The sequence below is a fragment of the Rhodamnia argentea genome, chromosome 8, assembly GCF_020921035.1.
Source record: "Rhodamnia argentea isolate NSW1041297 chromosome 8, ASM2092103v1, whole genome shotgun sequence".
NCBI lineage: Eukaryota > Viridiplantae > Streptophyta > Magnoliopsida > Myrtales > Myrtaceae > Rhodamnia > Rhodamnia argentea.
In genome coordinates this window covers 18,726,420-18,750,459 of record NC_063157.1, presented here as the reverse complement: position 1 = coordinate 18,750,459, position 24,040 = coordinate 18,726,420, and the positions used below count along the sequence as shown (strand labels likewise).

The 24,040-nt window shown below is 39.2% G+C and overlaps 2 protein-coding genes, 1 non-coding gene and 1 pseudogene across 3 annotated transcripts; 2 read left to right on the top strand and 2 right to left on the bottom strand.

The window, feature by feature from the left end:
- The first annotated feature begins 1,902 nt into the window (after positions 1-1,902).
- Positions 1,903-4,003, top strand: LOC125316223 (CASP-like protein 4C2). Its single transcript, XM_048283921.1, has 3 exons — positions 1,903-2,160; positions 2,436-2,571; positions 3,577-4,003. Exons 1-3 carry the CDS (start codon positions 1,925-1,927, stop codon positions 3,796-3,798), a joined length of 594 nt encoding a protein of 197 aa, XP_048139878.1. The 5' UTR covers positions 1,903-1,924; the 3' UTR covers positions 3,799-4,003.
- A 1,849-nt stretch (positions 4,004-5,852) lies between these two features.
- LOC115726156 (dolichyl-diphosphooligosaccharide--protein glycosyltransferase subunit 4A) lies at positions 5,853-9,658 on the bottom strand. The gene is made up of 2 exons (XM_030655913.2): positions 9,539-9,658; positions 5,853-6,102 (listed from the first exon to the last, which is right to left on the bottom strand). Exon 2 carries the CDS (start codon positions 6,100-6,102, stop codon positions 5,989-5,991), a length of 114 nt encoding a protein of 37 aa, XP_030511773.1. The 5' UTR covers positions 9,539-9,658; the 3' UTR covers positions 5,853-5,988.
- Positions 9,659-11,357: 1,699 nt separating this feature from the next.
- Positions 11,358-11,429, bottom strand: TRNAH-GUG. The gene has a single exon. It is a non-coding gene; the product is annotated as a tRNA-His (tRNA).
- Positions 11,430-17,346: 5,917 nt separating this feature from the next.
- Positions 17,347-18,489, top strand: LOC125316385 (annotated as a pseudogene).
- The last annotated feature ends 5,551 nt before the right edge of the window (positions 18,490-24,040 follow it).

Sequence of the window (24,040 nt, the reverse complement as noted above, 5' to 3'; positions counted from 1 at the left end):
CATTTTATTTTGTCAATAGTATTTTTTTTTTTTTTGTTCTTTTTCATGTTTTGTCAACGTAGCTTTTCCATCCGTGACCTTTTCACTCATCAAGATTTTTAATGCACTTAAATGCAAAAGCTCAGGCAAGCCCGCATTTTGAAGAAACACAAAGGAATTTAGGGAAAATACAAATAGTATTCGATGAAGTATTTTTTTAAAAACATGTTAGGAAGTAACTTTGACTTTAATACCGGTTGGGAAAAAAAAAACACTACACTTTGTAAGGTACTTTTGGGTGGCTAGATCTAGTCGCTGGCTAGCCTTGCCTGAGGTCGGGCAACCCATGCGACACCTAAGGTTGGTCCGACCTCGAGCAATGATCGCTTGGAACCGCGAGACCCGAGCGACCTCACGCTAGGTTGGCCGACGCCGAACTAGCTTGTCGATAGCTAGATTTGGCATCATCGGCGGCCTAAACCCTAGCCGATAATATCACACGAGGTGTGGATATTTCCAAAATTATGAAAGTTGAGCGAGGGCGAAGTTGGAAAAAAAAATTGAATTTGCATTCCGAAAATGCTCAAAGCTCAAAACACCTCCGGATTTGCCTTGGGCTAAGAAGGCCTTTAGAGGCTTTTTGAACTGCAATTATGTCTTCCCAAAACTCTCCATGATATTTGCATTTGCCCGATGGACTTTGACGCTCAAAGCCCCTGGAAACATTATTTTTGAAGGACATGTAAACCGTGCATACTCTTTATGTTTTTCCGTGACGATTGTCGATTCATCTCACTTGAATTTACAAAGTTTCAGCTATGCATGTATGTGGTTTTGATTTAACAACAATCGATAACAATTTATACGGATAAGATTAGAGAATGACCATTTCTTTTTTCACGTTATTATTAGGTCCAGCGCTAATTTGCAGCAGAGTTCTCTCACATGTCGACAGTGACAACGTAAATTACTCTTTGCCTCGACATGGAACCAAATAAAAATCCACGTTATTCTTAGTTTTGTACGTGGGATTTGTTTCTCTCGTCTTGCCAAGAGTTTGTTTTTCCCGTTAAAATTATATGATATAAAAAAAAAACTACAAAAAGTAAAATAACTATACATGTCAATATGAAATTACGAGTAAAAAAAAAAGGGTAAAAGCCATAAAAAAATCCTAAACTATGCATATTGTGACATATTTATCCCAAATTTTTTCTTGTGACACCAAAAGTCCTAGACTTATATCCATGTGACACGTACCATTATGACATATTTATCGTAATTTTTTTCTTGTGCCACCAAAAATCATAAAATTTTATACATATGACATATTTACCTCGAAATTTTGGATAACGTTGTCACACACCTAAGATTTTGGGGTTTTTTGTATCACAAAAAAATTATTTGAGATAAATGTGTCATAGTGGACATAATTTGAAGTTTTTGGTGTCATAAAAAAATTGGAGTAAATATAACACAGTAGGCATAGTTTGGGATTTTTTATGTCGCAAAAAAAATTTAGGGTAAATGTGTCACAGTGAGCATAGTTTAGAGTTTTTGGTGATTTTTTTCCAAAAAAAAATGAAATTACGAAGAAATTGTGTAATTTTTTACGATTTAATATACTATATTAGAAAAATTAGGATATACAAAATTAAAAAAAAAAAGTAGAACCTGCATTTGAACTCTCTCTCTCTCTCTCTCAAAGTACAGACGTCTCTGGCTATAACGTCTCTCTCTACATCCTCTGACCTCTCTCCCTGCCTTACCTTTTTCCCCATTCCCAGAACCTTCTCTCTCTTCTCTCTCCTCTCTCTCATCTCATGGAAGTCTCGCCATGTCTCGTGACTGCAACTCCCTTTTCTATCTCATCATCCCCATAACTTATTAACCCACTCTCCCTCCCTCCCTCTCATGACTCAACATCATCCGCATCAGCATCGACATGCGATCTCCGCACCACCACTCCCCTCGCAACGGCGACGCCACGCCGCCTCCGCACCACCACCACCACCGGCAGTACCAGTCCACGGTGTCCGTGCAGAAGCTCCGTCGGTTCAACTGGCTGATCCTGCTGCTGCGGCTCGCCGCCTTCTGCTTCGCCCTCGCCTCCTCCATCTTCACCGTCACCAACTCCCGCGGCCCTTCCTCCCCGCACTGGTACGACTTCGAGGCTCTCAGGTACTCTTCCCCCCCCCTCCTTTCCCCGCTCGCTTTTTCTCTCGCCTCCCTTTACCTTTTTTCCGGAACGGAAAGAAAGCAGCTTTTTGTCCGTGGAATTTTCTAGAAAAATAGAAGGGGAAGGGGGTTTTTGAAAGCAAAAAGTCCTCAAGCGCTCGCCATTTTCGCATCCGCTCGAGCTCGATCGATGATCGAGCACAGCGAAATCGAACCCCATCTCACCATGAATCTGCTGAAATTCGGGAATTTGGGGGGGTTTTTTCTTGCTTTGGCAGATACGTGTTCGCGGCGAACGCGATGGTGGCGCTGTACTCGCTGTCGGAGTCGGGAGCTTCGGTGTGGGAGATACTGAAGAACGCCACATTGTTCCCGGAAGCCTTCCAACTCTGGTTCGATTTTAGCCACGACCAGGTTAGGCTGCCTTCTTTCTGATATTTTACGGAAATAAATACATCATTTATTATTATTTTTATTTTTATTTTTTAAAATGAGAGCATTTTTTTATCGATAATAATTTATATCTAAACATTTCTAGTAAGGACGAATATATTTCTTAAAGACGATACAAAAGTACCACTTTCGAGAAAATATATTTCATATCATTTATTTTTCGCGAAATAATAATATTGACGACTCGCAATCAACTATTCTTCGTCAAGTTCTCACGATAGAAGTGAAATTAGTCGGAAAAAAATGTTGATAAACTAAGATTATTATCGAATAGATCATTTTTATGGATATTATCAAGTCCCACTGAGTGAGCGACACGAATGTTTCGAGTTTATTATTTCATATAATCAAACCCTTTCACGTGTCGACACTTGATAAGAAATGAAGAGGCTATATACTTCACGTCTCAATGAACCCAACGATAGTCTTTGCTTTTACGTATAGGATTGTCTGAAAGCTAAGTTGTTGCGACGAATTTTGTTATTCGGGCCAATTGTTAGACAAATGAGATGGGGTCGGACAGATATTATCTAGATGACAAAGGAACTTGGTTGGACATATATGACTATAGATTCGTAGGTTTTCTATTCGACACATTAGGAACATGACTTGATTTTTTTTTTTTAAATTTTTAAGGTTTAGCAAATTGAAGGAATTTTATTTAGTACTAGTTAACTCAAAACTTTGCATACCCATGTAAATGGATAACTTCAGAGATAGTAAATTTTAATTTATTGAATCTATTTAATAAGCGGTCATCTAAGTTAATTAGTCCGTTTAAGCGGTCCGACCATATCTTAAATTTCCCTCTCCCTCCCTATTTACGAAATTTCAAAATTTTTTCGATTTTCTTGTCAATTTTGGATCCGAAAAATGCAATAAGCTGGAAATAAATAAATAAAAAGAAATGATTATCCAAAATCATGGTTCTTGTTTTTTTTGTTCTTTCTTCATGCATTTTTGCAGGTGTTCGCGTACATACTGATGTCGGCGGTATCGGCTGGGACGGCACTGGCGAGGACGCTGAAGGGATCGGACACGTGTACGGTGTCGAGCGCCTTCTGCATCCAATCGGACATCGCCATCGCCCTTGGATTTGCGGCCTTCCTCTTCCTCGCCTTCTCCTCGCTCCTCTCCGGCTTCCGCGTCGTCTGTTTCCTCATCAACGGCTCTCGTTTTCCCCACTAGAGACTGCGAAAGGTGGTTGTGGGAGCGTGCGATTTTACCCTTTTGAGATTTTATTATTTTCTTTTGATTGATCGAGCTGCTGCTGCTGCTCCTCCTCCTCCTCCTCCTTATCCTTTGCTGCAAAATATTTTTATGTTACATTATACATTTTTCGATATTACATTATAAATTGAGTAGATGAAATTTCATCATTTATTTTTTTTTTTGTCAAAGTTACATTTCATTTATATCTTCTAAAAAAAACAGAGTGAAACATTGCAGTTTAACTGCTATAATTTTAAAATAAATTCTAAATAACAAGATAAATCATCAAGATAAAGATAGCGTCAAAAACTCAAAAAGCAAATCGATAACTTCTTCAAACCAACATTGGTTATCGATCACCGAATTCATCTTCAATAATGAGCGCACACCGATATCGTCATGACTTTGCCTTTCGAAGGTGTTTGCTTTGATTCGGCAACGAAATCCCAAAAAAGCGAAAGCCCGAAAAATACGCTAAGAAAACTCCTCAAAACGGAAGAAGGAAGCTTTCAGATTTAGATTAGATCGGAAGAAAAACGGCTCCACCAATGAGAGGAAAGCAAAAAAAGAAAAACAAAGAACTGAATCAGTTAATGAAGAGGGGATAAGAGTGAGAGATCTAGCTCAAACCCTTTCCTTCAAAGAGTAGAAGAAAGGAGAAAACAAAGAGAGCAAGGCTTTGGGCGGCTAGGGTTTTGGGAGGGGGGTTGAAATTTCGTGATCTGTGAATTAGTTCAGTTCTTATGCAATTCTTATGAAATTCCCATCCGCCTTTTTTAGATTCACATTAGCATATCTTTCAAACTAAGCATTTTTAATTAGCTTAGGCCTTTCATGGCTACCAAACTCAGTGTCTCTCCTCTATGGTTCTGACCGTCCTAAAGTTCTTTGTGGAGAAAGAACTACCACATCCCAGACTGGTAATATTCAAAGGCTAGCTTAATTAAATTACAATCGGATTTTTTAAGGATCGACTTCGGTCATCTCTTTCCCAATTGAGGAAATTGAGAAACTAATGAAGTTATCGTCGAATCGTTGTAAATAGTTCGTGATTTTCGAAACAACTGGACCCAGAAATTGTGCCTGAACTTGTAATTCAATTCGGGAAATTCTATGTGGCATATATAGCATGAATGAACATCAGACCCAACCCTCGACAATCACATTTTGATTCCTAAAAGCTGTCCCCATCTTAGGTGTACTTCCCCAAACACCAACTTTACAGCGAAATAGAACCGACATGGTGCATAAAACACAGATTGGGTTCTCCAGAACCCGATTCCCCAAAAGAACACGCCTATCTGCTAAATAAGACGAGAAAGCTGTGTGATCAAAGCGCTGCCGGTCTCATGTGCATCCAATCGTGTGTAGAGATTGCCTCGCAAGATTTTCAAGTACGGTTCATGTTGCATCAACACATTAACAATGAACTGATTGCGGCGAGAAGTATGTGATTCGAAAGCCGTTTTTACCCTTCACATACACGACATTCACCTCATCGAACAATGACCCCATCAGTTCACTCACTAGAATCTTAATGGTGGAGAAGTTTTGGCAAGTTATGCCAGAATCTCGCACGAGACTGCTCGCTCACTGGATTCTTAGTGGTGTCGAAAGTTTTGGCAAGTTATACTCGAAATATCACACGGAACAAGCAAGTGGCACACACGAAGCACAAAGAGCCTTCTAACAACCAAGGGATTGAGTGCCGTTTTCCATAATTGCTTCCTCTAGTACCTATCTAGATTGGCCAGTACTTTACAAGGGGGAAAGATGTTTGGATCACATCGCACCCCGTCCAGCACCCTCAATTCTCACCTTTCTTATGTTTTGATGCCACATGGATGCCTTTGGCATCTGAAGGGTTCACGCTTCAAAGCAAACCCTCCTCAAAGTGCCGACCCTTCCAAGAGACGCGCACTCATCTCTAGACTCTGCTTTTCTTTGCTTGATGCATATCATCACACATTTCGCACTAGGCCACGAATATGGAAAAGCTTTTCAAAAATGGTATCAACCATCGAAGACGATAGAACAAGCAACCAATCATTATAAGAAACGTTCTTCACTCTATGCCAGTACTGTGACAACAAACCTGTCCAATCATATCCTATTAAGCAACTGAAAAAGAGTACTCGGGATAAACTATGAAAGTCTAGAAATGTTTCAGTTGCCTTCATATTTTGGGTCAGCCATCACAAAATGGTACCCTATTACCAGGAGAAAGATGAAAATACCAAGAAAGTTGGCAAAAAAGCCGAGGTCCTGATCATCAATCATCTGCAATAGTCATGTCGAATAACACATTAGTTCCACATGGAAAAAGTTACTACCACAGGCCAAAACAAGGGACATCTTAACGAGAATTAAAAAACTATATTCGTCCAAAACACACTATTCCATCTTGGTACTCAACTACAACACAACATAATAGGGAGGGGAACAAAGGAGAACCAAGAACATTAGTCCTCTATCCCACCAAGATTACAATTTTCAAGGAACCACTTGAATCGCTTTTACTCAACCTATGATTAAACTCTCTGAGATATCTGAGGTCAGTGTCCGTTTGGGGCGATGTTTGCTTTTGTTATCCTCTTAAAAGTTCACACTGACTTTTCTTTAATGTGTAATATTTAATACCTTTGAAAATGGTCATATATTAACATGTAGATCTACATATACTCACAATTCCTTAAATTTAATTAATATTATTAAAATATTGGGGGGAAATAAAAAAGTTACACTACTGTGAAAAGGATTATGAGCGCTAAATCCATAGAAGCCAATAGCTGACTGTAGCAAGTAATCTGCATTACACACTACAAGTGCAAAAATACGACTTGGCATCCATTTAAACCTACTAGACTACTCAACATGAATCACATCACGAAAACCTGGACATGAATTGACTATTTGGGCCAAGAAAGATCGAATAACTCCTAATTTCTGAAACTATGTGATGCTAAGAGAACAAACTGTCCAGCGCTCAACCTATAATCCTTCCCATAGCATCTAGAAGCGCGTAAACTGATGCAGGCTAATTATCTTCTCCATCATAAGGATAAAAAAATTAAGTTGAGATACCTTTCTTTCCTAATAACCAAAGCACAACATAATACTCTTTTCTTAATTCGTCCAAGCACTCATCAACATAAACAGGACCATCCACTACCAATTTACTCATTACAGAAATTTATAGTAAACAAAATCAATGTGAATGTTTGCAAATATAACAGCTGCAAGACAATTTGGTGCCTTAATTACAATTGAACTTCCGATTCACAGTCCAAAAATCAATTCCTAGATGGAGAGATTTCAGCTGTTTTCTACATATTGGATAAATCGATCCTCAAGTTGTTGAGTCAATGTCAAAGATACAGAACTATGTTGCTAATAATAGTTTGTTTCCTAGTACCTTATGCTCATTAATTAAAAATTCCAGTATGTTGTGACTAAGCTTCGGTATCACTTAAAAGTTTTCATAGACTTAATAGTCAATTCGGTCATGTTAAGAAAATTCACAAGATGAAAAAAGTAAAGATTAGTATGCAAAACAGTAGAGGATAGCACAAATAGTGACAACTAATATTTTCCCAACAAATCAGAAAACTCGTGTCACCATCATGACACACAGAGATCTTCATGTTGTACATGCAGATATACTTGTGACACATAGACCAAATTTTGTGTTATATAGAGATGGAATTTCTTTGAAAAGGGGGAACATTGAGATTGTCAAGTTTCTTTTCAGAGGTCAACATGTCATCATGTACATATCACTCGGAAGAGGTTCAAGGAATGCAAATTTTCCTTAATCAATTATTAACAGATTCGAATGAAAAGAGGAGGCTGAGTCAAGACATCTGTTCTTTCCTTCTGACTTTTCTGAACAAGCTTGGAATGGAACTATCTCGTTGTTGTGGCTTCTAAAGAACAATTGGTAATTGGAGTTTTGAGTCTTCTTGGGTAATCCAGGAGCTACACCCAAGGAATTTCTTCAAGAAACTATTGGAATTAGCTTGAAGTTCTGCTCTTTACTTCTTGTGGAAATCTCAAAATCAAGTCCAAGAAGAGGTCTGTACACGAGTAGAGAGAGTTGTTCAATGGGTAAAGTTTTCTGTCAAGACAAGATGTGAAGTCATTAATAATTCTAGTAGGAAATTTCATTTTGTTGGTCATAGAGAATTCTGCACTCTACTTCTAGTGGGAGATTCAACCCTTGTTGTTTCATGTTAGCTGGCATTAGTATGCTAGATTCAAGTGGTTAGTTGAGTGCCAATGATCCTTGTTGATGATTGATTGTGGTAGTTGTCAGTGAATCAGTAAGGCTGGTTGGGGGTGTGTAGCTCTCCCAATTTCAAGGTTCTATTGTTGAAAAGGTAATATATGAACATGTTCTCAATTAAGGAAAGTTAAACCCGAGTATTTCTTTGCCTATATGTATGCATACTAACCACTGGCCGATGGACCTGACAAACATGATGCGTGGAATTATGGAGATACTCCTTATCCTGTAAACCCTCAGTAAAGCACCTAAAGTTTTCTTATCAACAGCCGTTGAAGCTGTACTAAATAGTAGAAATTGAACAGCCTTAGAAAGGGAAATAAGGTTGAAACCATTACCAATGGAGCTGCGTCCCACATCTATCTTATACTTGGTCCAGAGTTGGCATAAATACTTCTTAAGGTTCTTAGATACTGGCCCATAATGAATGGACAGGGATATGTGAAAAAGCTAAAATTGTCCCAAAGAACTCCAATAATCAATCATCTTCTTCAGGAGGAAAATATAATTGGAATTTGATGTCAACACAATAAAAGCAGGGATAGCTCCAATTGACAGGAACAATGGATTGCAGGCGGCATCTTATCAGTAATGGGAGATTGTGTCGGCGTTGCAAAAGCACTCGTAGTAAGAAAGACTATTCTGACGGATAAAGAAAAAGGCTGGGAGAAGAACTGTAGTTAAAACAAACTCAACAGTAGTTTATATATGCATCCTCAGTCAAAGATAGTACAACAACTGCAAGAGTGAATCCTTTACACAAAGACTTTAAGAGCTTATTAGATTTCTTGTGTGCTAAATTTCTCGTAACAATGAGGAATGCTGATGAAGTAGCCAACCGGGCTACTTCTCAAATTAAAGGAGATATCCAGCTCCTGCCAAGTCTAATGCATTGAAATTGCTAATGCAAATCAACGTGCGCATTTTACCATCACATGATACAACAGCTGCTCTACAAAATGCATCAACACGCACAAATCCTTACCCCCAGTGACTGTCCTGACTCCTTAAGACAGTTCACAATCCAAAACCTGCGTTGCCAAGCTGACTTCTAACTTAGATGAATTGACTCCGCTAACCGGCCTTCCGCCATCGGGCGCGCCCTCGCCAGCACAAGCATGCTCAGGCCACATCGTTGCATTCGAACGACATCAAATGCAGAAGAATCGTAAGACACCACAGATTCACACTCCAGAATTCTGATCCCTAATACCGCAAAGTATCTAGAGAGGTGCTATTTCCATCTTATCCTTTCCAGCATACACTATCCATGCATTGTAATATGTTCCCGTCACGGTGTCATATTCAGGCGACAATCCTCCAGTACTTCGAGAAACAGGACGTAGCCACAGAGAATGAGACCTCAAACGAAGAATTAACCATGGAGCGATCTCTTTCTAGAGAGCGAGAGAGAGAGAGAGAGAGAGTTACCTTGGTAGTCTCGATCAGATGAGGAATCGCCGACGGAAGAGAGGGGTCAGATCTCCGTCGGAGGTTGACGAAGACGAACTTTCTCGTCGTTGCCCTGCGTTGCGATCGGGAGAGAGAGGTTAGATCCGGATCCGTCCGAACGACATTTTATATATTTGTTCAAGGCCATGGGCCGGCCCAAGGCCGAGTCATCACAGTCTTCACTTCTTAAAAAAAGCCCACTTATGAGTTATGAAGACATCCAAATTGAATTTTAGGAAAATGCTTAGGCACGAATTAACACTAAACGAAATATATTTTTATTATCCACATAAATGTTTAGCCATCATTTATTATCGATAATAAAAATATTATCAGTATAAATTTATTTCAAGCGATCGTTTTAGAAAAATGCTTTACAAATCATTCAATTCTGCGAAACAAATGCACGTATAAATCGGTACTTCCAGATTGCTTTCGTAAATGCAAGCTTGAATTGCCAATAATAGTGACCCAATGGAATGGACCGATATTCTTGAGTGCAAAGTCTCGGACTCGCTAGCTGTAATAGCAGGTGCATAACCCCCTTTGGTGAAGAGGTTTAGATCTCTTACATCTAGGAGGGGCTATGGTCATCGGAGCTCACATGTCTCGGACCAATTGGTCATGAGCGAGCGCGAGTGACGACCTCTGTGCAGTCTTAGATTTAAAAAAATCTCATGGTGAATGTTGGATCTTCACGATAATACGTGGGAAGTTTTCTAAAATTGGAGACGATGAGTTAATGCAAGCTTAGAAGGCTTGTCAAAAAAGCAACGGAATTCCATTGTGCATCTTTGGCATTCTCTCTTGCGTTGCGTCCTACATTCATCGTGTTTGGGTTTTGAACTTGCGCCACCCATAATGGTTAGACATGATAGACGTAGAGTTTTTCTCTTGGCGGGAACAGCACGCAGAGAGAAGGGAAAACGACACATAAGGTTTGTGAATTTTTATTTAATGTGCAATATCGTCTCTAAATTGTTAATTTATTTTAATGTGATTCGTGAATTTTGGTCCAGCATACAAAGTCGTGTGGCTACCAAACTTTTAAACATTTTCATATAATTTAAGGACTACATTGAACATTTATCAATAGTTCAATGACCATATTGAACAAATTAAAAGTCTAGGAACGACAATGCATATTGAGCCAAAGTCTATAGATAATATTGTACAAATTGAAAATTCAAAGACGACATTTCATATCAAACCAAAGTTCAAGGACCATTTATACTATTATCGTAACAACGAAATTAATGTATGTGAAGTGCATGCGAATTTCCCGAAGTGTGGTGACTTGGCCCAACCTTGAAAATGACGGAGCTCGCAAAGGCTATGTCATTTCGTGCAATGAATTTTACACCATGAGAATGCACATGACACAACGGTCGCATCAAATGACGTTTGTGATGCCTAACCGTTAGTTGTAGTTTCTATTCGATTATTCCATAATACTTTTCTCTCGTAAACTATATAGTTAAATTAAATGTCAACTAGTAAAAATAATCAAAAGAAATCAATCCAATATTAACAATTTAAATATACGAAGTGCGATGAATGTACAGCACGTTACTCATCCCGTACATATTTAAAGAACATGATAAAATGGAAAAAATATTAAAGGGCATAGTAAAATTATTTGAAAAAAAAATCTGATTTTAAAAAAAGACAGATTTATTCATAATCATGTAAAAAGTACTTTCATGATTTATTTTTTATAAATTCTTCTACCTCGGCCTGTTGGAGCTGCGCGCAAAAACTAATGGAAGAAATAGGAAAATTGAGAAAAGGGAAAAGATGTGGCTGCTGGGATTCGAGCCCAGGTCTCCACGGCCACAACGTGGAATTCTCACCACTAAACTACAGCCACTTTATTGACCTTTCATTTGCATAATAATGAAATTATTCAATATCTAGTGACTTAATCCCTCATATAAATTTTGGTCATGATACTCCATGAAATTACTTTAGTAAATGTTTTCATCCATCTACAACATTTCATTTCATTCCGAACTTCGTTTCGGTTGAGCATTTTAATTATTTTTTAGTCAGAATAAACTGAAAGGAAAATTGTGCACGCTAGAATGCATTTACTTCGTAGCCTTATGGAAAATGCATAATTGTTCTCCTAACATTGCCAATTCGTGAGAAAGCCTTCTTTGTCACCCGGACTTATAATTTGCAAAAGGTAGATCATTCTCTTTGGGATGAATACTTTTCTCACATTCTTGATGCATTTTACTTCCAACTAGGGAGTTATACTTGACCAATTCAATGCCATGAGTTTTATGAAAAAGGAAACGAAAAGTATAAATTATAAGGATTTTTAATGTGGCAAATCCAATTACTCTCTTTCGGATCCAATATCATGAGTTTCATTATCTTTTTTAAACTATAAGGTGAGTATTGGGCATTATAAATTATGGGACACTGTTGCGTTTTCTTTAATTCTTTCTACCCGCTTTTTTTTTTTTTGGAAATTTTTATTATTCCATTTCAATATTACAATGTCATTGATTACATATAAAATTCCCCTAAAATAACACATGTCACCGACCAACATATTTCTTTTCTTCTTGTGATTTTTTCAATATTTGAAAGGCATAGATTGAAATAGAAACTATAATGAATGAGAACTTTATTGTCAAAGTGGTCTTAGCTCAGCCAGTAGAGCGCATGGCTTTTAATCATGTGGTCATCTTTGCTCAGTCAGTAGAGCGCATGGCTTTTGACCATGTGGTCATGGATTCGATTCACACAGACGGCATTTTTCCTAAAGATCTTTGCCTGCACTTTTTGTAATCATGCCTCACTTCTTGTCAAACCAACTCCTCTCTAAATTATGGAGGAGGTTGGGTTGAGCAAAGAATGTGGCTGGGCAGTTCCAGGCGGTTCCTGGTTCCAAGGGTGAACCCACCCACCCGAACCACCTAAGCCCTATGTCGCTAGTTGAATTTGAAATGGTTGTTATAACTAGGTTTGATCATATGAGAATCGATCAGGTGACGGTCAATTGTTATTTGGGCTAGCTTCTCAGAGTTTTGTCACTCTTTCTCTTCGATTTCGACTCCACTTGTTTGTTGCGTTGACACGCTCTTTCAATGCCGCTTTTGATGTAATAAAGTTTGTGCTTTTGTTGTTTGCATCTTGTACGAAAGATAAGCCGCCACTAAGATTTTGAGTGGATCGTGACTATCGAAGAGGGAGGGGCTCGTTCTTGCTTATGGGGCTGCTCTAGTAATTAGTGATGTTAGTGAGTATAGATCTTGCGATTGTGTAGAAAGGTTGTCAAAGATATTGATATGATCATAATCTTCCTTGATTGATTCTAATTAATTGCGATTCATTTTGTAATAGTTAGTTATCTTAGATAGCACTCTAGGACAAACTATACTTAGGCTCTTTATCATCAGTTTTGATATAGAAAAATATACGGAAAATTACTTTCTGCTCCATTCGTAATATGATATCGAGCCACTTGTTGTCCGAGGAAGCGGCAATATGACGACATTATTATCACAGCAGTAGTGACGTTATCATAGCAGCTACTACTTACGTGCGGTCGATCTCTCAAGTTGCAGCGAACCCCAACAATAGCCACCGATTCCTGACGACCACCTCCGGTTAATGCTTGAATTACGCCCGTGGCTTGTACTTCCTTGCTCACCATTGACGAGCATCGGTACTCACCGAGACTAGCCCCCCCGTGCATTGACGCTCCGGCTCTCTCCACAAGCCCTACCAATGTCCTTTGTTCGTTGTGAGACTTTAGCTGTGAGATCGAACCGCTGTCCCTTTGCTGCTCTTTAATTTTCGTTGTTTATTTCGAAAAACAAATACCACCATCAAGATCATTGCTCTTAGATGAGTGAACTCATGAAATTTCGTCATCAACAGACACGGTAATCCCGCACACGCTACCATGCTCCACCACATTATAGGACCACTGACACCGTTCTTTGTAAGTCCATGTTTCGAAGTCATCTGTTGATTTTTATCCATAGCCACCACCATCAATGGGTTCACCATTCGACGGCAAGTTCGACCAACTAAACGTCATTGCTGGAAGAGCCGTCACGTGCCCTCATGCGTCAATGAAGCTCTCTACGAGTGAGATTGACTTGCTTGTGTATCTCATGTGATCGATCGGAGTCCTACGCCACGTGTCATCCATATGTTCGCTATGTGTCCCACTCTTGCCACGTGTACTTCCGTTGACTCGTATTGACTTTCGTTGACCGGGCATTGACCACACCGGTTTGCTCACTGTTTCGATCGGTTCAACGCTTGTTGGACCGGTTCTTCTTGATTTCAAACCGAATCTTGAGGTATTTCGATGCCTTGAACCTATTTTTGGCATTATTTTCTTCATATCAGCTCTGGAAGTGTTAGTTTGCATTGAAATAGATATAGAAGTCTACTGGATTTATGCTATTTACTTGCCATGGATAAAGTAGAAGTGTCGGTACCTATTCAAGCAATCTTGAATGGATCTAACTATATTTTATGGGCTCAAGAAATATCGAGTGTTCCAAGAGAAAGTAGGCTTTGGCGTTATGTCACTGGAGATATTCACAAGCCTGCCTAGACTGTTGGTGAAGTTGATGATAAATTTGCTTAACGTGCGGAGGAGTGGAACCGCTAGAATCATCAGATACTCACATGGACTCGAAATACTTCAATTTCATCTATCATACTTCAGTTTGGTCGCCTAAATACAACCGAGGAAGCTTGGGATCTTCTTCCTGGTCGTTATTCCACATTAGACATTACTCATCAATATCAACTGGTAGGAAATTTACATTGTATGTATCGGGGGATATGTCGATCTGTTAATGATTTTTTATCATCCATGCATGCTATATGAGACCGGTGGCTTTATCTCGAACCGAAATGCGGTTCAAATAATGATGCTAATAAATTTGTTGAATATCGCAACAATAAGCGTGTTATGTAATTTTTTATGGCACTTAACGATGAGTTTGAGCTGGTGCGAGCTTCACTTCTGCATCGAGATCCTTTATGGGTGTGTTTGGGAAGGGCTTTCCTAAAGGGCTTTGGGTATCTAAAGCTCCTTCGGCCAAAGTCTAGGTATTTGGGAAATGTTTTTCAAAACATCCTTGAGTGAAAATTAGCTTACAAAAGGTAGAAAGCCCAAGGCGGCCTCAAGACTACCTTGGCTTTCTACCATTCTCGACATGCTGTCGAGAATAAACGGTGTGTTTTTTTTTTTAATTTTTCCTTTAATGTCCTCACATATTTGTTATAATTCCAATTTTAACCCTTAGATAGGAAAAAAAAAAACCACGAAGCTTTGGATCATTTCACAATCTCTTTCCAGAGAACCCATCGCAGAGACGAAGCAATAGAAACCCTAGATCCGGATTCCCATTTCTTTCCTATCGTGTCACCACCTTCGATGATGGTGGCTCAGTAAACGTCGGTCTCCATCCATTCCTTCTCCCGATCCATTGCGTTGGCCCTCACGACATCACTTTGAGGTAATCGCACGGTGAGTTCGTCTTCTTTCATGTCTCCATTGCTTTCTTCCAGCATTCGATGTAGATTTCTTCAATTTCCCGTCACAATCGGTGAAATGCTTCCCTTTAAGGTCTTTATTAGTCCCGTCTTTGCCTGGAGTTGGCTGATTTTTTAGCTGTGTGTAGATAAAATTGGTCTCCATCTATGAGTGCTCTCATTAACCCTTTACGTGACATGTGAAACTATCTAGTTCCGTGGCATGATTGTGTTCTGTGGTAAACACCTTTGAAATATGTAATTGCACTAAATAATGGAGAAAATTGATTTTTTGTGATTTTAGGGAATGGTTCGAACAAAGCTTTTGCTTTGGAGAAAAAAAATAAAGCGTCCAACTTTATTGGGTTGAATTGTGGGTTTATGGCCATTTGGGTCTCTGGAATCCCAAAGCTCGCCTCTTGCATGCTCACTTCTCGAGCTTGAATCTCGTGTGCTCATGTTTTCTTTGCTCTGTCCGCAATCACAATGCAGATCTTTAGGAAGACAATAGAGTTTACACTAACCTTATATCAGAAAATTAGGTTGGAAATTGAAGGAAACGCCTTTTTTCTTCTATTGAGATCAAAATATGAAGTGTTCATTAATTAATTTTGGCATTATTCAAAGTCTTTTTCCCCTTCTCGGATGCCCATACGGCTAGCGTGTTACAATACGAGTTTTATTGGAGGCTTCAGACGGATTTGTGCACCAGCCTTAACATGGATGTGTACTATGAAGAACTCAATCAAACTATTTACGAATTGAGATAACCTACCGAGTATTTAACCCTCTCAAAATCCAAACCAATCTATTTGTAGTTGGATAGTGCAAGAAGAATAGGGGAGGTGTCACTTGTGATGTCTATTAATTGTATGCCTTTAAATCTATGAAATAGATATAGATGATTAGGTTTTGCGAATCAACAATCGCCATCTTTCTTTCTATTCTTTCTAATAGTAGTTCTTTGTTCTATTTTGGGAAAAAACCCACTGAAAACCCTAAACTATTCTTCTTGTGACACATTTACTTCAAACTTTTTTTGTGACACCAAAAATCTCAAACTATGTTCATTGTGACATGTTTACTCCAAACTTTTTTTGGTAACACCAAAAACTCCAAATTATGCCCACTATGACACATTTACCCCAAATTATTTTTTTGTGACATAAAAAAACTAAAATTTTAGGCGTGTCACAAAGTTATCCTAAATTTCTAGATAAATGTGTTACATAGATAAAAGTTTAGGGTTTTTGGTGGCACAAGAAAAAAATTAAGGTAAATGTGTCATATTGGTACGGGTTTGGGATAAATATGTCACATAGGTATAAGTCTAGGGTTTTTGGTACCACAAAAAAAAGTTTGGAGTAAATGTGTCACAATGTGCATAGTTTAGGATTTTTGGTGGCTTTTACGCTTCTATTTTTTACCAATCTATTTCGATGGGTGAATGTGTTTGGACTCTTATATGCACTCTTTCCTATTATCGGGTTTCTAGTCATATATCTTCACTAGTCCATTACTTGAAGCTGGTTTTGGATGGGTTAGTTCATTCCTAAGTTTTGATATTATCCCTAAAAGAAGTAGAACAATGTCTTTTTGCTTCGTGCACGAATGTTGTATTTGATTACAAAGCACGTATTTTTTTCATTATATCTTTTTTTTTTTGTATTCCCGGCTTTCATTTTTCAATTCCTTTTGTTTGGGTTCGAGTTGAAAGAAAATGAAGTATGCTCGTGTGTTTCTCTTTGTTGATTCTTTGAAATTGCCCTTATCTATATATGTTGAACTTGCGGAAAAATTGATGAGCACAAGAAGGATGTTGTAGATGCACTTTGTTTATTAAGGTAATGGTTCCGAGTGTTTTTTATCAAGGAAAATGATTATGGACATGTTTATTGTCATTAACTCATAATCTTTGGCTGAACATGCGATCCGGTCCAAGGAACTCCCTTACACTTGTTGTTGTCCCACTCTCTTCTTAGTCAGAGCTCGTTCCTCGTTTCGCCGGAGAGGTCTGTGTTTATTTTTTTTTCCCCATCTATTTCACAGAGTCCACTTTCTTGAATATCCATGTCTAATGCACATTTAAATCGATGCATTTGAGCGTTGGTTTTTGTGCTCATTTTTCAAAGCACACTATTGAAATGTTGATTATGTTCTCATTCCAATTAGATACCTATGCAAACATAAGTGATTGCCTAAGGACTTGAAGCATTGAATCTTGTGTTCCCTACTAGATATGTTGATTATGCTCTAATTTCAATTAAAATGTTTATCTTCTTTTCACTGGAAGATGGCAAGTTCATCAAAGGAAAAGGCATATTGGGGCCTAGAAGATGTAGAAACTTTTTGTAAGTTGTGCATTGAACGAATTGAAATAGATAATCCTCCTGCAAGCAACAAAAAGGATGGATAGACAATCATAATTAACAAGTTTGAGGAGCTGAGGGGCAAAAAGTATGATAAAAATCAAATGAAGTGTAAGTGGGATAATCTTAAGGAAGAATAGAAAAGATGAGGGAAATTACTTCTAAATGAAACAGGGCTGGGATGGGATGCAAGGAAGAAGGCCATCGTTGCAAGTGATGAATGGTGGGAGAGGAAAATTAAGGGGTTCATTTCTTATTTTGTCACTTTTTTCCAAGTTCATCTTTTATAATACAACTCACAAAAATGTTCCATTATAACAGGAGGATCATAAGTTTAAGGCTTTTTGAACGAAAGGCATACATCTAGATCTTGAAGTTTTATTAGATAGAATGTTCGGGGTTACAATTGCTATTGGAAGTGTCACATGGAATCCTGCACAAGGTTTAATTAATAATGAGGATATTGAGGCCCCATAAGTTGACATGGGTGATGGTGCAACATCCACTAATGATAATTTATAGAGTAATATAGGTAAAGATATTGTTCAACCAAGTCTAAGTAAGAGTTATAAAAGAGCAGCGTAGATGCAAGCTAGAGGAAAGAAAGGAAAAAAATTACCTAGACTCGCTAAGTTAGCATTACAAATTGACGGACTTTGTTCAACTATTGAAAGTAGGAGCAGTGTATTATCCATTGCAAGGGAGTTTGATCTTTACAAGAAAATTATGCAAACATTGAAAGCCATACCCGAGATTAACAAGATCGAAAGTTATACATTTTTACACTCTCACACTTTGTTGAAAAGAAAGACAACCGCCAGATCTTCAAGAACCTCGATGGAGATGAAGAAAAAGTCTAGTGGCCCAAGTTTAAGTTGGAAGAGCACAATAGTCGTCACTAGGATGTTAGCTACTTGTTTGAACTCTTTCATATGATATATTGTTGTAATGTGAGACCTATTTCCAGTTGGTATGATTTGCATTCTATTTCCATTATGTATGAACTCTATTCCTATTTATGTTATAATGTGAGACTTGTTTTCATTTGATATTCTTTTGATTCGATGGAGCTTGCATATAAATGATAGATGATTTTTATTTATGGATGATTTAGATTATTCATCTATTTTCTTATCGTAACTCTATATTTTCTTACTTTAACCAATTATGGATGATTCTCCTGAAGGAGAAAATCATGACAAAAAGGAAGAAGAATATTGGCAAATTGTGAGAGTCGTTCAGGCCGTAGTGGCTTATCGGGCAATATACAATTACAAAAAACCATATATGACATCGTCATATACAAGAAATGAATGGTTGGAAGAGTTGATGGGCGAAGATGCTAATTCGATAAGGTGCTATCAAATGTTTAGAATGGATATGATCGTATTTAATAGTTTAATGCATGATTTAGTAATAGGTTCTGGTCTTCAAGGAATTAGGAATATTTATGTAATAGAAATGCTTGGAATATTTCTTCTCATTTTAGGACATGGTGTGGGCAATAGGTTGGTACAAGAGCACTTTCGGTAGCTTCGGGAAACCATAAGCAAGTACTTTAGTTTAGTTTTAGATAAAGTATGTGCAATGAGAAAAGATTTGATCCAACCATTTGATTGGCAAGTTAGGGAAGTTCCAGAGAAGATTAGGAATAATCGAAGATTTTATCCTTATTTTAAGGTACATTTTGCTTATACAATATAAATGTAGTACTAAACATATATTTCGATTATACAATAATATTTTTATTTTCGTGTCGGGATTATATTGGGGCTATTGATGGCACACATATTCCAGTAGTGGTACGTACGCACGATCAGATTCGTTTTATTGATCGAAAAGGAACATCGACACAAAATGTATTAGCAGTGTGTAATTTTAACATGGAATTTATTTATGTTTGGGCTGGTTGGAAAGGACAAGCTCATGATACTCATATCTTCTATGAAGCCATTGGGAGACATGATATATAATTTTTTCATCCTCTTCCAGGTGCGTGAATTAATGATTTTTGTAGAGTAGTACGTATACATGTGTCTATATGGATTGAATTTACATTATATTTGTGTAGGTAATTATTATTTAGTAGATGCCGGATATCTAAATCGAACAGGTTATTTGGGGTCATACAAAGAAGTTAGATGTCACGCCCCGTGTCCTTCCGGCGCGCCAACATCCCTCATCTTACGCTTATTTCTCCCGGGATCAACACGGCGATAAACTTAACGTAATGCGATATGCACATGCGAAAGCGATACAACACCCAAACAATAAAACTCAACAGAATGACTTAAGAAACCGGAGATTCAATAATATAAAAACATAACATCCATACATAGAATAACATAGCAATACATCAAAGAGTTCGGGAGAGGGGTCGGTTACATCAAAAGGGGACGACCCAACTAGAAACTACACCTAGTCTATAGGTGTCCAAAAGACCCACGATCACCTAAACCTAAAGGTCGGGTCCATTGCCATCCGACGGATCCTCCGCCTCGGGCTCTGACTCGGAATCCGGTGGCTCGTTGAACTCGTCCATCAATGCCTGCTCGGACTCGGTGGGCTCCTTCGACTACTGCATCGCCATCTACAACCTCTACTTGCTTGAGCCTCCTCTATCGGCTCCGGTCGGACTCCATTAGTTCTTCAGCGTCTTCCTCCTCCATCGATTCGGTGTCCGGGTTCTCGACTTCTCCATTCCGGGCAAGCACTCGGTGGGTCCAACTCCATGGGGTCTCATTGCTCGTCCTCGTCGTAGGGGCACGCCATAAATTTGAAGGGGTCCACCCATTCCTTCTTCCTCGCTCCCTTAGTCCAGGCCAAAAGGTAGACTCTTCCCAAGCTCCACCTCCTACGTCTATCCACACGGTGCTAAGGTTCCTATAGTACACCCTACCATCACCTAATACATATTTCGTCACTATGCGATCGATCCGTCTCGGTATCCCAAAAAGCGGCGGCGGCATCTTCGGTGGTCGGTGGTCCGAAAAGTGGGTCCCACGAAGGGGTGAGATGAAAATCCCGATAAGGTGGATCTAAGCCGACCCTAGGGTATAGTACCTCCGAGCTAATCAAACCAAGATAAATAACCCAAAGACACACAAACAACCCAAATCAATATGAAATCAATTCAAACCGACGATACACACTCTCTTAATCCGCGAGTCAAACTTCTATACTATGGCACTTTAGACTTCGGGCATTACCGCAATTCGGTCACACGTGGTATCAACATCAAGTAGTCCATTTTCGGGCCGCGTGTCAACGCTTCGGGCTCATAACACATCCTCTCAAACATCTAACCCGCGTAACCACACATCGGGCTTAAAATACGCACTTTCATAATCCGGCCCGCGTAATAACGCATCGGGCTTAAAATATATTCTCGGTATGTATATATATATGTGTGCACACCGGGGTCTCAGACACTTAGGAATACGCCCCATTAAGTCTCGGTCTCGGACAATCGGACGAATACGGCATCACTATGGCCTCAGACGACTTGATTGAATACGACCTTTATATCATAGTATAATATAATCGACTATAAACCCTGCGTTTAACGCATCGTGGTACCAATACTCATAATTCACAACCAGAGGCTTTCATTAATAAATTTTATGATCGAGTATAACCAATAAGGCCTAATAGCACAACGTTCAATCGCGCTACCTAACACATGGTTCGCGCATCACAAATTTAGCCGATTCTCACCTTGACACTTTTAAAGGTTCGCATATCAATTTAGAACACTATGACACACCCACAATGCACCAATTCCATTCGGCCCCATCTAAGCCACATAACATCTCATTTTGCTCCAATCAAGTTCCCACCGATCCAAGACATACTCCAACATGTAACCTCACATTTCACTCACATGGCCAAACATATCATGGTCCCAACTCAGCAATTTTCCCTAATTTTCACAACAATTTCGGCAACAACAAACAAGATCACAACGTGCAACAACTCGCATCCAATTCACGCCTAAGGCCGAATCTATCATGCTCAACCCATAACCCTCATCTTAGACCATCATTTAACACCCAAATCAACCAAGAACATGCTCATTTATCAACCCAATTTTCGGATCAATAGCAGGTCAGAATTTCCAGAACCGGCCTCCCCATTATCACGCCCAAACAGCCCATAAATCCTCCTAATCCATAAACTACCAAGCTCCTTAGTAACCCATAGTCCTCGGGAAGGATTAGAGCCACTTACAAGTCCTTTTTGGCGAAGAAACTCCGGCGGATGAGCGGCGATTTCGCGTGACCAGATTTGAACCCAAGTTGTCCCCTTTGGTTCAAACAAGAGAGCAACACTTTTAGTCCATGAAATCCTCCCAAAATCCACCAATGAACCTCACTTAAACTACCCTAGATGATTGTGGCAAGATTTTAGCTCCTTACCTTCAAATGAGGAGCAAAACCGTGAGCAACCTTTCCCGAACCTTGCTGCACCGGTGTCCAAAGAGGGGGAGAAGGGCGGTTCGTTGGTGGTGGCGGCGGCTCACGGCCTCTAGGGGAAGGTGAGGTGGTGGAGGTGGTGGTTACTGCGCCTTGGGGTCGCCGGAGATGGGGTTTGCCGAGGAGGGAGTGAGAGGGAGAGATGAGAGTGAGTTTGGGGGAGTGAGTGAAAATGAGAGTGAGGGAATGAGAGGGAAGGTAGCTTCAGCCCATAAGAGAAGAGAGAGTGAGTGATTTGAGGTGACCCAATTTCAATCAAGAGTGACTAGTGAGTGGGGTGGGTGAAGGACATGAATAGTAGAGGTAGGTAGTGGGATTTTTGGGGAAAATGGGGTTTTTGGGGTTTTAAATGGGCTTTGGGAATTGAACTTCAAGAACACTTTTCCCTCTTCATTTCTTTGATATAATTTGGCTGAAGTGATGGGATGATGAAGTGGCCAAAATTTTTCTTCGCGGTTTCTCAAGATCTTGAACAAAATCCGGGACCGGGTGCACTTCTCGCTTCGCGATTTGATCTCCACTTTTTTCGACTCATACTTGCGATATAAAATCCTTATTAACTACGGTGAGGCGACGTCCAATTTATTTGCAATGGAATTCTCAAATACCCGGCCGATTTCGAAGTTCACTTCACGCTAAAAAATTAGCCGATCGCGATTTCGGTGCATCTCGGATCGACGGGCGGCTCTCGGGAGCTACGTGTATCGACCCGTGATTTTTCTCACGTTTAAGAATTATTCGGACCACGGCGATCCTGGTTGTCATGTAATCGCGAGGGAAACTATCGATCCTAGCGGGACGCGATTGTCAGGAATCGGTTCGGGGTTATCCGCAAATCATGCTATGGCATAGCGAAACCACCCGCGGTCCATTTGCACGACGCTAGCAAATTGTTCTAATACTAATCCTAGATCGACCTACATGGTCTAGAACGTACCCTCGCGATCCTTATGGTCGGGATACTAGTCCGCGGCCGAGTTCTTTAGTCCGCGTACTATCCTATTTAGCCATTCCCCTTCGGTCGGTCGTCTCTAGAGTGATCAATTCCGAGTGAGATTACTGAAACGCATCAATGCTCATTTTATTCATAAACTTCGAAATGGGGTCGGAATTCAGAACGTCACATTAGATATCATTTGCCGAAATTTCAACAAGATCCCACACTTACAAGTTATCAGAAGGTATTCAACCGTGCTCATTCCTCGTTGCGATCAGAAATTGAGTGAGCCTTTGGTGTGTTAATAAAGAAGTTGAAGATTTAAAGCAAATGCCAAGTTACCCGTTTGAAAAACAAGTGAAAATTGTGATAGCAATAGTCACTTTGCACAATTTTATACGGAGAAATGCCGTCAATGATACACATTTTGCAAGAGCTAATTTGGATCTTAATTATGGATATTCAGTTAACCTTAACAATGTAAATGAGGCGATTAGTGCTTCAAATGATAATTTATCTTCTAACATGGAATGTTTACGTGATCGAATAGCTATGAGTTTAGTAAATACTTAAGGATGCTTGTAATTTTCAATGATAACGTAAATCTTGTATCGGTGCATACGTGACTATGCTTATTATAATGAAAGTACTCTATTTTTAATTGCGAAAGAAGTCCACTTTGATATAGTTTTTTATTTATAAATTTGTTGATATGTCTCTTTTATATTATTCTCAATGCAAACATATAAATGTGCAGTCATTGTTTTCTTGTTCCAATTTTAAACAAATTAAAATACAAAAATCTAAGTAGGTCACATTAAATGACTTTCCAAATATATATTTACCAAACGGCATTTTCCCAAATTATCTTCCCAAGGCACTTTTTAATTACAGTTTACTAAACAATTTTTACATTTCACCAATTCCCTTCAAACTAAAGACATTTGCATTTTTCGAAAGACTTTCCCCAAAAGCCTTTCCAAACGCAGCCTACCTCATCTTAAGGTAGTTATATCAAAATTGTTGACTAAGGAGACTTGATTTGCTACTTTGAAGGCACAATGTGCCACTCCATCGATCTCCACGCCTACGGATGCAGAACTTACTACTCCAGGTTCCTCTTCATGGCGCAAACCTTATTGCACTCACTATAGCCGACTTGGCCATCGTGCTTCCAATTTTT